The 12,520-nt window shown below is 47.2% G+C and overlaps 1 protein-coding gene across 1 annotated transcript in view; it reads right to left on the bottom strand.

Moving 5' to 3' along the window:
* The window catches only part of LOC139266210 (S-arrestin-like), an 87,940-nt gene that overhangs the window by 33,979 nt on the left and 41,441 nt on the right, over positions 1–12,520 (bottom strand). Inside the window, exons 10-11 of the mRNA XM_070884040.1 lie at positions 4,711–4,910; positions 1,425–1,484 (exon numbers count right to left, since the gene is read on the bottom strand). Of these exons, the coding sequence (XP_070740141.1) occupies positions 1,425–1,484; positions 4,711–4,910 (260 nt within the window). The remainder of the gene's footprint in view (positions 1–1,424; positions 1,485–4,710; positions 4,911–12,520) is intronic.

The raw sequence follows: 12,520 nt of genomic DNA, 5'->3' as shown, positions 1-12,520 counted from the left end.
AACCCTTTGTCCTCCTCTGCTGAGTTCTAAATTTCTCCCAGTCCCCGGGTTCGCTGCTATTTCTGGCCAATTTGTATGCCACTTCCTTGGCTTTAATACTATCCCTGATTTCCCTTGATAGCCACGGTTGAGCCACCTTCCCTTTTTTATTTTTACGCCAGACAGGAATGTACAATTGTTGTAGTTCATCCATTGATACCATTGGCCTTCCTGATCACTTGCTGTACCTGCATTCTATCCTTTTGTGTTTCATGCACAAGTACCCCCAGGTCCCACTGCAGCACTTTGCAATCTTTCTCCATTTAAATAATAACTTGCTCTTTGATTTCTTTTGCCAAAGTGCATGACCTCCCACTTTCCAATATTATACTCCATCTGCCAAGTTTTTGCCCTCTCATTTAGCCTGTCTATGTCCTTTTGCAGATTTTTTTGTCTCCTCCTCACACATTGCTTTTTCTCCCATCTTTGTATCGTCAGCAAACTTGGCTACGTTACGCTCAGTCCCTTCTTCCAAGTCGTTCATATAGATTGTAAATAGTTGGGGTCTCAGCACTGATCCATGCGGCACCCCACTAGTTACTGGTTGCCAACCAGAGAATTAACCATTTATCTTGAATCTCTGTTCTCTGTTAGTTAGCCAATTCTCTATCCATGCTAATATATTGGCCCCAACCCCATGAACTTTTATCTTGTGCAGTAACCTTTTCAAATGCCTTCTGGAAGTCCAAATACACCACATCCACTGGTTCCCCTTCATCCACCCTGTTCATTACATCGTCAAAGAACTCTAGCAAATTTGTCAAACATGACTTCCCCTTCATAAATCCATGCTGACTCTGCCTGACCGAATTTTGCTTTTCCAAATGTCCTGCTACTGCTTCTATAATAATGGACTCCAACATTTTCCTAGCCACAGAAGTTAGGCTAACTGGTCTATAGTTTCCTGCTTTTGTCTGTCTCCTTTTTTAAATAGGGGCGTTACATTTGCAGTTTTCCAATCTGCTGGGACCTCCCCAGAATCCAGGGAATTTTGGTAAATTACAACCAATGCATCCACAACCCCTGCCACTACTTCTCTTAAGACTCTTGCATGTGTCCCTCAAAGCCTCAGCATTTTTCAGCATCTTCTAGCTTAGGCCTCATGGGCAGATCTTAGTGTGGTACTTTGAGCTTTGCTTTAATTCACTCTAAGATGTTACTGTACTGAGCCAGCATTCCAGCTCCTTAAGACCTCCAGACCTGCTTTAAGTCCTCCCAATTCAGTACTAATATTTACCAGCGTTACACAGCTCTATGACAGGAAGTAACAGCATATTTTGAAAACTCCAAAGCACATCCATTCTTTAAAGCGCTGAAAACCAGTGAGTACAATATCACCAGGAGCTGATGCCCCACTCCCCTGTGCAGTGTCATGAAGATCTCACCTTGTTAATTGCATTCGGACCCAGCTGCAAGGTTATAGAGCAGGGTAGATAGTCAGGGATCTGTCAAAGGAGAAAGGAAAACCATTAATACTTTGAGAGGGGTCTTCCCTTCAATGGTTTCCAGTACACCCAATGCAGCACTAATCCAAGAAAAGTATACAGCACTATTTCACAGTTTTATTTCTTTTTTAATTTAGCTCAGTCTTTTCTGCCTCCTGCATCCTGTATTATTCTACAGAGAGGGAGCAGCCTGGTGACCCATTTGACAATTCAGGCTGTCTTCCAACACCCTGTATCTATCCTCACTGCAAAAGGCAGCTTCCATAGTTAGACCTGCACCTCCTATTAATTGTAAATTACAACTGAATGGGCAAAGCAACTACAATTGCCTCTCTGTAAAGAGGCAGTCCTACTACCTCTGTCCTGGTCATATGCACTTGCTGTAGATGCATCCCTGATTCCAGTTTGTAGCATGATTTGTTAGGTCAGTTCTGTACTGGTTAGTTCTGCTTCAAGGCGTAGCAGTGGCTCTTTAAATCTGTTGCTGTGCCAGATAACCCACCCCCACTTTAGCTGCACGCCTGATTTGCGCAGGGAATGCAACATAAGAACATAAGAACATAAGAATTAGGAACAGGAGTAGGCCATCTAGCCCCTCGAGCCTGCTCTGCCACTCAAAAAGATCATGGCTGATCGGTCCGTGGACTCAGCTCCACTTACCCGCCCGCTCGCCATAACCCTTAATTCCCTTATTGGTTAAAAATCTATCTATCTGTGATTTGAATACATTCAATGAGCTAGCCTCAACTGCTTCCTTGGCAAAGAATTCCACAGATTCACAACCCTCTGGGAGAAGAAATTCCTTCTCAACTCGGTTTTAAATTGGCTCCCCTGTATTTTGAGGCTGTGCCCCCTAGTTCTAGTCTCCCCGACCAGTGGAAACAACCTCTCTGCCTCTATCTTGTCTATCCCATTCATTATTTTAAATGTTTCTATAAGATCACCCCTCATCCTTCTGAACTCCAATGAGTAAAGACCCAGTCTACTCAATCTATCATCATAAGGTAACCCCCTCATCTCCGGTATCAGCCTAGTGAATCGTCTCTGTACCCCCTCCAAGGCTAGTATATCCTTCCTTAAGTAAGGTGACCAAAACTGCACGCAGTACTCCAGGTGCGGCCTCACCAAGACCCTGTACAGTTGCAGCAGGACCTCCCTGCTTTTGTACTCCATCCCTCTCGCAATGAAGGCCAACATTCCATTCGCCTTCCTGATTACCTGCTGCAACTGCAAACTAACTTTTTGGGATTCATGCACAAGGACCCCCAGGTCCCTCTGCACCGCAGCATGTTGTAATTTCTCCCCATTCAAATAATATTCCCTTTTACTGTTTTTTTTTTCCAAGGTGGATGACCTCACATTTTCCGACATTGTATTCCATCTGCCAAACCTTAGCCCATTCGCTTAACCTATCTAAATCTCTTTGCAGCCTCTCTACACAACCCGCTTTCCCACTAATCTTTGTGTCATCTGAAAATTTTGTTACACTACACTCTGTCCCCTCTTCTAGGTCATCTATGTATATTGTAAACAGTTGTGGTTCCAGCACCGATCCCTGTGGCACACCACTAACCACCGATTTCCAACCCGAAAAGGACCCATTTATCCCGACTCTCTGCTTTCTGTTAGCCAGCCAATTCTCGATCCATGCTAATACATTTCCTCTGACTCCACGTACCTTTATCTTCTGCAGTAATCTTTTGTGTGGCACCTTATCGAATGCCTTTTGGAAATCTAAATACACCACATCCATCGGTACACCTCTATCCACCATGCTCGTTATATCCTCAAAGAATTCCAGTAAATTAGTTAAACATGAATCCATGTTGTGTCTGCTTGATTGCACTATTCCTAACTAGATGTCCCGCTATTTCTTCCTTAATGATAGCTTCAAGCATTTTCCCCTCTACAGATGTTAAACTAACCGGCCTATAGTTACCTGCCTTTTGTCTGCCCCCTTTTTTAAACAGAGGCATTACATTAGCTGCTTTCCAATCCACTGGTACCTCCCCAGAGTCCAGAGAATTTTGGTAGATTATAACGAATGCATCTGCTATAATTTCCGCCATCTATTTTAATACCCTGGGGTGCATTTCATCAGGACCAGAGGACTTGTCTACCTTGAGTCCCATTAGCCTGTCCAGCACTACCTCCCTAGTGATAGTGATTGTCTCAAGGTCCTCCCTTCCCACATTCCCGTGACCAGCAATTTTTGGCATGGTTTTTGTGTCTTCCACTGTGAAGACCAAAGCAAAATAATTGTTTAAGGTCTCAGCCATTTCCACATTTCCAATTATTAAATCCCTCTTCTCATCTTCTAAGGGACCAACATTTACTTTAGTCACTCTCTTCCATTTTATATATCGGTAAAAGCTTTTACTATCTGTTTTTATGTTTTGCGCAAGTTTACTTTCATAATCTATCTTTCCTTTCTTTATTGCTTTCTTAGTCATTCTTTGCTATCGTTTAAAATTTTCCCAATCTTCTAGTTTCCCACTAACCTTGGCCACCTTATACGCATTGGTTTTTAATTTGATACTCTGCTTTATTTCCTTGGTTATCCATGGCTGGGTATCCCTTCTCTTACCGCCCTTCTTTTTCACTGGAATATATTTTTGTTGAGCACTGTGAAAGAACTCCTTAAAAGTCCTCCACTGTTCCTCAATTGTTCCACCGGTTTGTCTGTGTTCCCAATCTACTTTAGCTAACTCTGCCCTCATCCCACTGTTTAAGCATAGTACACTCGTTTGAGACACTACTTCCTCACCCTCAATCTGTGTTACAAATTCAATCATACTATGATCACTCATTCCGAGAGGATCTTTTACTAGGAGACATGTCTACTTAAATGACCGGGCCTCACAAAATAACGTTTCCTGTGGAGTGTGAAGTGCATGTGCTTAGCAGCAGTTGCACTGTGGCAGGACCAGAACTTTAGCCTTTAATTGTTCAACCGAAACGGATTACTCTGTGTGCCCTTCACTCTGCAGCCTCCCTGGCGATACCGCTGACAGACAGGAGTGACCTGGCTCCGGCAAGGGCTCAATTCATTTGAACAAGACCACAATTTTGAATTGCCCTGGGGCCCAATGAAGAGTGGCACAGTGTTGAAAAGCAGTTGTGCCAGGTTAAACTATTGCAAACTACGCAAATGATCGGATGACCCATTAGCTCCTCCCAGTGACAAGTGCAGCAGTAACTTGATGACACAGAGAGAGAGGAATACCGGTAAACAGAATGGATAAGCTTTATCTCCAAATTTTCTTGTCAAACGCTCTTGCAACTTGGTTTGGAGTTTCGGCTTTTCTTCTGAAATAGGTGGGTAGATTTGGAAAGTTTTCCTGTACAGTTCTCTTTTGAACTTCATCCCACAAACATCTATATCATCAGGTCCATAGCGGAATGCACAGATCAGTCTGCAAAAAACTGAAATGAAAATCCAGACATAAAAGCGGGCAGGTGTTACCAGTTATAATTCTGCAACTTGTGCTACAAGGGTATTTCATGAAACGTTCCTGCTGCGGGAGGTAGTCCCAGGGTGGATCTTTATTCAAATCAAATTGTTTTAATTTTACTCGTGGGCTCGGTGACTCAACGTACTGAGGCTTCCTGCGCTCGGTGTCATGTATCTTACATTACTGTATATAACTGTATCTTACCATGCTATACTTGACTGTAACTGGATATGACCTGTAACAATAAGCATATCTTACCACCAGGGGTGCACTTGCAGGAGACACTCCATACCTGTCCTACTGAGGTATATAAAGGGAGTTCTCAGGCAAGTGCAGGACTGGAGAGCTGGAATTAAAGGTGCAGGTCCTGAGTGACCTTGACTTCAGCATGTGTCTCGTGTAAGTCAGTACATTAGAGTCAGGACTTGGTCCTGTAGGGAGACTCTGCTTCTGGTAGACTTGTAATCCCCACAGATTCGCACGGATCCATCAGGCTTCATGACGGGGATGATGGGGCTTGCCCAGTCGCTGAATTCCACGGGAGAAATTATGCCTTCCTGCAGAAGCCGGTCCAGTTCGTTTTCAATCTTTTCCCTCATCACATAAGGCACAGCTCTAGCCTTGTGATGGACCGGTCTGGCATTCTGTGTGATGTAGATTCTAACTTTAGCGCCTTTGAAGGTGCCCACACCTGGCTGAAAGAGATGTTCAAAACGGCTTAGAACTGTTGAGCAGGAGGTCCGTTCCTCTAACGACATGGCGTGAACATCATCCCATTTCATATTAAATTTTGCTAGCCAGCTTCTCCCCAACAGGGCTGGGAGATCCCCGGGGACAATCCACAGGGAAAGTCGGTGCACCATCCCTTTGTGTGTGACTGAGAGCATGGCGCTGCCAAGGACTGGGACAATTTCTTCAGTATATGTCCTTAGTTTGGTGCCGATCTTTGTGAGTTTTGGTCTGTTGCTTTTGTGCGGCCACAGCTGTTCAAATTTTTGAACGCTCATGAGGGATTGACTGGCCTCCATGTCCAGTTCCATGTTGACGGGTATCCCGTTGAGTAGAACCCTCATCATAATTGGAGGCGTCTTGGTGTAAGAACAGTGGACATTAATCGTGTTAACCCGCTGTACCTCAGCGTCCCGTGCACTGTTCCAAATGTCTTCTGGTCCGCTTTCCGACCCTTCTGATTCGTATACCAGCCGAGCTGCTGTTTTTCTGCACATGCAAGCCAGATGCCCTGTGTAGTTGCAGTTTCTGCAAATGGCATGCTGAAATCGACACACCCTGACTGAGTGCCTTCCCCCACATCTCCAAAACAGACCGATTCCATTGTTTCCAAAGGATGAGCTGCATCTGGCTGATCTCCCTTGAGCTTCTCTCAATCTGTTGTTGACTGCTTGCATTGTGGGTTGATGAGGTGTGATCAGCCGTTCAAGTGGCCCTTGATTTTGATGGCTTCTGGCGCCACTGTCTGCTGTTGAAGGCCTGCTCTCCTGCCTTTGTCTGTGTGTGGGGGTAGCGGTTTGTTTCACAATGTGAACCCCTTGTTCCGATGCCTCGTTGGTTGTTGTACCCGAAGTAAAGATCAGCCTCGTTTCTTCTTTGCCTGCCAAGAACGTCTGTGTGAGCAGTGCTGCTGCCTCTAGAGTCAAGTTCTTAGTCTCTATAAGCTTTCGGAATATACCTGCGTGGCCTATTCCTTCAATAAAACAGTCTCAGTACTTCTCTCCTTAGTTCATCAGGGAACTCACATGAACTAGCCAGCCTCCGAAGTTCCGCAACGAAGTCGGGTATGCTTTGGACCACACAGCGTCTGTAGTTGTAGAACCTGTGTCTGGCCATGTGTAGGCTGCTCGCTGGCTTCAGGTGGTCTCTCACCAGTGTGCTCAACTCCTTAAACGACTTGCTTGCTGGTTTCTCGGGTGCCAGCAAGTCTTTCATTAAAGCGTATGTTTTCGAGCCACAGCTGGTCAAGAGATGGGCTCTTCTCTTGTCTGCCTTATCATCGCCCAGCCAGTCTTTGGACACAAAGCTTTGCTGGAGCCTTTCTATAAAGTCATCCAAATTGTCTCCAGCATTATATTTCTCATCTGAGCTGTTGGTAGCCATTCTGTGGATTCTGTGATCCCATCCTTGTCGCCACTGTTAAGTCCTGACTCTAATGTACTTACTTACACGAGGCACATGTTGAAGTCAAGGCCACTCAGGACCTGCATCTTTAATTCCAGTTCTCCAGTCCTGCACTTGCCTGAGACCTCCCTGTATATACCTCAGTGGGACAGGTATGGAGTGTCTCCTGCAAGTGCACCACTGGTGGTAAGGTATGCTTATTGTTACAGGTCATATCCAATTACAGTCATGTATAGCATGGTAAGATACAGTTATATACAGTCATGTGAAATACATGACTCTCGGGAGTTCCTGATTTCAGTCGTCCCACCCACCCGAGGCTCACCAGCTCCCACCCTGTGTAGTTTTCAATAATTCCGAGCATTTCTCTTTTTTTCATCTGCAAACATGTGAGAGCAATAGAACGAATGATGGCAGGGTTCTCCCATCATCCACTGTAAATGTGAAAGTGCTCTATTAAAGCTTTGGCCAGTGGAGTTTAAATATAAAGCTTTCAGTGCTACGGATACTGGGACAGACCTCCCTCCATAGCTGTCTGCTGTGAGAGAAAGCAAGAAAAAAGATCTGTGACAGTCACAGCCAAGTGACCTGTGAAAGGAGGAAGAGGAGAAAAGAGAAAAATGCATGAATGAGATGTAGGGACATGAGACAACATGGTAATTTCTCTGTTCAGATAAGAAGCTTCAATAATCGAAGTCTTTACACTGTGAACTGCCCAACCATGACACTAATTGGAGAGGTAGATTGGAGTGTCAGAAAAGTTGCAACTTGAAACTATAAACATGGGGTTGTAAACTGAGTATCTTCAGTCTAATAGAACCAGGTGGCTCAAAAGCTCATTTCATGGCCTGAAGAGACTCAAGAGGGCAAAAATTCAACTGGGCCAATCATCAGGCCCAAGCCGGGCACTGCATGGCTAGCATGCCCCTGAACCAAGAGACCCAAGGGGCGATACAATTGGTCCACATGCCCCATCTGCATACTGGGTGGAGCTGGCCACACCATGACAGGCAGCTCACCTGGTGGGAAATGAGAATTCAGAGCCAACTGCCTCACTGGTAGCAACCCTCAGGTAAGTCCTGGGGGGCAGAGAGCTATGGAGGAGGGGGCAATCGCACTCCTGCCCCTCCTGGCTCCACGTGAAACATATTTTAAACAAAATCACCAAATATTTACTTTAGAGGTTGTTAAAGAATCCTGAGCAGGTCAAGCCAATAGCCTGCTCTGCTGATGGGAAACTAATAACGCCAAGGGCTCCTTCAAGGTGTCTTATACCTGTCATGTATTCAACCAGCATTGTAACCCATGTATAATCTGACCTAAGTTGTACACTGTGAGAACAATGACCACTAAGTGGGAGACACTCCTAACCTGGGCCTTCAGGTACAAAAGGGAAAGCTCCATCCACCTTCATCACTTGGAGTGCTAAGGAATAAAGGACAGGTCACAGACTGATCTTCTCTCAAGCATGGGCCTCGTGTGCATTTATACTGTATAGTAAGGACCTATCAATGGCGATGAGAAACTGGGATTTAAACCACGCGAGCATGGCCACTAGCAGAACAGACGAGAGGTACTGTGTTAAGGAATGGTTGGGACAGAGATTCAACATTGTTAAAGCAGCACACAGTTCTCCAGGCAGACAGGGGCAATCGGACATGCCCCAACATGTAGTCGAACCCAGAGGGGGAGTTCGACAGAGACAATGACAAGCTGAACGGCGATTCACGCCATTGCAAGGGACAATGCGGCCAGTAATGGAGCCATCAACACCTGTTAATGGCGCACTCAAGGACAATAACAGGGGCAGTCAGGGGCGATCGACTGGCAAGGGACCTTTTGTTTCCAACAACAGCTCATGTTGGAGGCGTGGAGGCACACACTCAGCCGGAGTTTGCTGAGATGAGCAAAATACCTGCAGAAATTACAGAAATGAACACTGGGGGAAATCGCTGGAAGCTGAAGTTCAGCGAGTTCATGTGGAGCACGTATACAGTTCATACACCAGGACGCCACCGATAATGATGAAAGTGCTCCTCAATGGGATCCCAGTATCGATGGAGCTAGACACGGGGGCCAGCCAGTCTCTGATGGGTATCAAACAGTTCGAAAAGTTGTGGGCGTCCAAGGCCAGGAGGCCAAAATTATCGCCGATTGACGTACAGCTACGGACTTACACAAAGCAGATCATTCCGGTGCTAGGCAGCGCCACGGTAGTCGTGACCCACAAAGATTTGGAGAATAGGTTGCCACTCTGGATTGTCCCAGGGGACGGTCCCGCACTACTGGGGAGGAGTTGGCTTGCTGTCATGAACTGGAAATGAGGCGACGTCAATGCAATTTCCTCTGTGGAACGAGTATCATGCTCACAGATCCTGGACAAATTTAACTCACTATTTCAACCCGGCATCGGCATTTTCATGGGGGCCAAGGTAGTGATTCACATAAACCCGGATGCCAGGCCAGTGCACCACAAGGCCAGAGTGGTGCCGTACATGATGCGGGAAAAGATAGAAGGCGAATTGGACCGCCTGCTGAGGGAAGGCATCATCACGCCAGTCGAATTCAGTGACTGGGCGAGCCCAATCGTACCGGTGCTCAAGGCGGATGGGTCGGTCAGGATAGGTGGTGATTACAAGGCCACCATCAATCGGGTGTCACTCCAAGACCAGTACCCGCTACCGAGAGTGGAGGACCTCTTTGCGACGCTATCCGGTGGCAAACCTTTTTCAAAATTGGACCTGACCTCAGCTTACATGACCCAGGAGCTGGCTAGTGAGTCGAAGAAGCTGACCACCATCACGGCACACAAGGGGTTGTTTGAGTACAACAGATGTCCGTTCGGGATTCGCTCGGCCGCCGCGATCTTCCAACGAAATATGGAAAGCCTCCTCAAGTTGATTCCAGGGACGGTGGTTTTTCAGGACGACATCCTCATCACGGGTTACGATACTGAAGAATACCTCCACAACCTGGAGGAGGTGCTACGCAGACTGGACCGGGTAGGGCTGCGACTGAAAAAGGCAAAGTGCGTCTTCCTAGCTCCAGAGGTAGAATTCCTGGGGATGAGGGTAGCAGCAGACGGGATCAGCCCGACTGCGTCCAAGACGGAAGCGATCCAGAGAGTACCCAGACCCCGTAACACGACGGAGCTGCATTCGTTCCTGGGGCTCCTGAACTATTTTGGTAACTTTCTTCCCAAATTGAGCACGCTGCTAGAGCCGCTACACATGCCCCTATGCAAAGGTCGCGAATGGGTCTGGGGGGACAGCCAGGAAAGGGCTTTTAATAGAGCACGCAATTTGTTCTGTTCCAACACTCTGTTAACACTATACGACCCATGTAAGAAACTTGTGTTAACGTGCGATGCGTCGTCCTATGGTGTTGGGTGTGTGTTGCAGCTTGTCAATGTCAAGGGTCAGTTACAACCGGTAGCTTGCCTCCAGGAGTCTGTCCCAGGCAGAAAGGGGTTACGGGATGGTAGAAAAGGAGGCGCTCGCATGTGTATATGCGGTAAAGAAAATGCACCAGTACCTGTTTGGCAGGAAATTTGAGCTGGAGACAGATCACAAATCCCTGGCCGACAACAAGGCCATAAATGCAAACGCATCGGCCCACATACAGAGGTGGGCACTCACGTTAGCCGCCTATGACTATACAATTCAGCACAGACCGGGCACCGAAAACTGCGCCGATGCACTCAGCAGGCTCCCACTAGCCACCACTGAAAGGGTTACCGAGCATGCTGCTGAGATGGTCATGGCTGTTGAAGCGTTCGGAAGCGAAGACTCACCCGTGACAGCCCGTCAGATTAAAGTCTGGACAAATAGAGACCCGCTATTGTCTCTAATCAAGAAATTTGTCCTGAATGGGGACTGGGCAGCCATGTACAGGGCATGCCCTGAGGAATTTAAACCATTTCACAGGCGCAGGGATGAACTCTCGATTCAGGCCGATTGCCTACTGTGGGGAAACCGCGTAGTCATGCCCCAGATGGGCAGAGAGGTGTTCATCAGAGAACTCCACAATGAGCACCCGGGCATTGTCATGATGAAGGCAATTGCCAGGTCACACGTTTGGTGGTCAGGGATAGACGCAGATCTGGAACTTTGTGTTCACTGGGCAATGCGCCCAGGGAAGCCCCCCTTAGCCCATGGCCATGGCCCGCCAAGCCTTGGTCACGCATCCATGTGGACTACGCAGGTCCTTTCATGGGAAAAATGTTTTTGATTGTAGTAGTTGCCTACTCCAAATGGATCGAGTGTGACATTTTAAATTCAAGCACATCCTCTGCCACGGTAGAAAGTCTACGGGCAATGTTCGCCGCCCACGGTCTACCAGACGTCTTGGTCAGCGACAATGGCCCGTGCTTCACAAGCACTGAATTCCAGGACTTCATGGTAGGCAATGGAATTAACCATGTTAGAACGGCACCGTTCAAGCCAGCCTCAAACGGCCAGGCAGAACGAGCAGTGCAGATAACCAAACAGGGGATGCTCAGAATCCAAGGGGGTTCCCTACAAAGACGCTTATCACGCCTCCTGTTGGCCTATAGATCCCGACCACACTCGCTCACAGGGGTTCCACCCGCAGAGCTGCTAATGAAAAGGATGCTCAAAACCCGGTTATCCTTTGTACATCCCACCATGAAAGAAATTGTCGAGAGCAGGCGCCAGCCACAATATGACTACCATGACAGGAATGCGAGGACGCGATGTATTGATGTAAATGATCCTGTTTTTGTCCTCAACTACGCTGCAGGGCCCAAATGGCTCACAGGCACTGTGATTGCCAAAGAGGGAAGTAGGATTCTGGTAGTTAAACTTACCAATGGACAAATCTGCCACAAACACGTGAATCAAACAAAAAGGAGGTTCAGCAACCCCATAGAAGAAGCAGAGGAAGAACATGATGTAGAGTTCACTCCACCACAGGTGACCGAACACCGGAACCAAAGGGAGGAGAGCCCAGTCACTGTGGGCAGTCCGGACAGGCCTGAGGCACCGCAAACAGCAGACACTCAGGCCAGCGCCCAACAACCAGAGCCCCAACTCAGGCGCTCTACAAGAGAGCGTAAACCACCAGAGAGACTCAACCTGTGATCCCAATAAGACTTTGGGTGGGAGGTGATGTCATGTATTCAACCAGCATTGTAACCCATGTATAAACTGACCTAAGTTGTACACTGTGAGAACAATGACCACTAGGTGGGAGACACTCCTAACCTGGGCCTTCAAGTACAAAAGGGGAAGCTCCACCCACCTTCATCACTTGGAGTGTTAAGGAATAAAGGACAGGTCACAGACTGACCTTCTCTCAAGCATGGGCCTCATGTGCATTTATACTGTATAGTAAGGACCTATCAATACCTGCTTTTGGCATTCCAGCAGGATGCCTAAAAAATGGTGTGTGCCTGTGAGACTAAATGTGTGTGTGAGGCGAGTGTGT

The sequence above is a fragment of the Pristiophorus japonicus genome, chromosome 6 (assembly GCF_044704955.1).
Source record: "Pristiophorus japonicus isolate sPriJap1 chromosome 6, sPriJap1.hap1, whole genome shotgun sequence".
Lineage (NCBI taxonomy): Eukaryota > Metazoa > Chordata > Chondrichthyes > Pristiophoridae > Pristiophorus > Pristiophorus japonicus.
The sequence above is the reverse complement of the archived record's forward strand: the minus strand, read 5'-3'. Positions and strand labels throughout refer to the sequence as shown.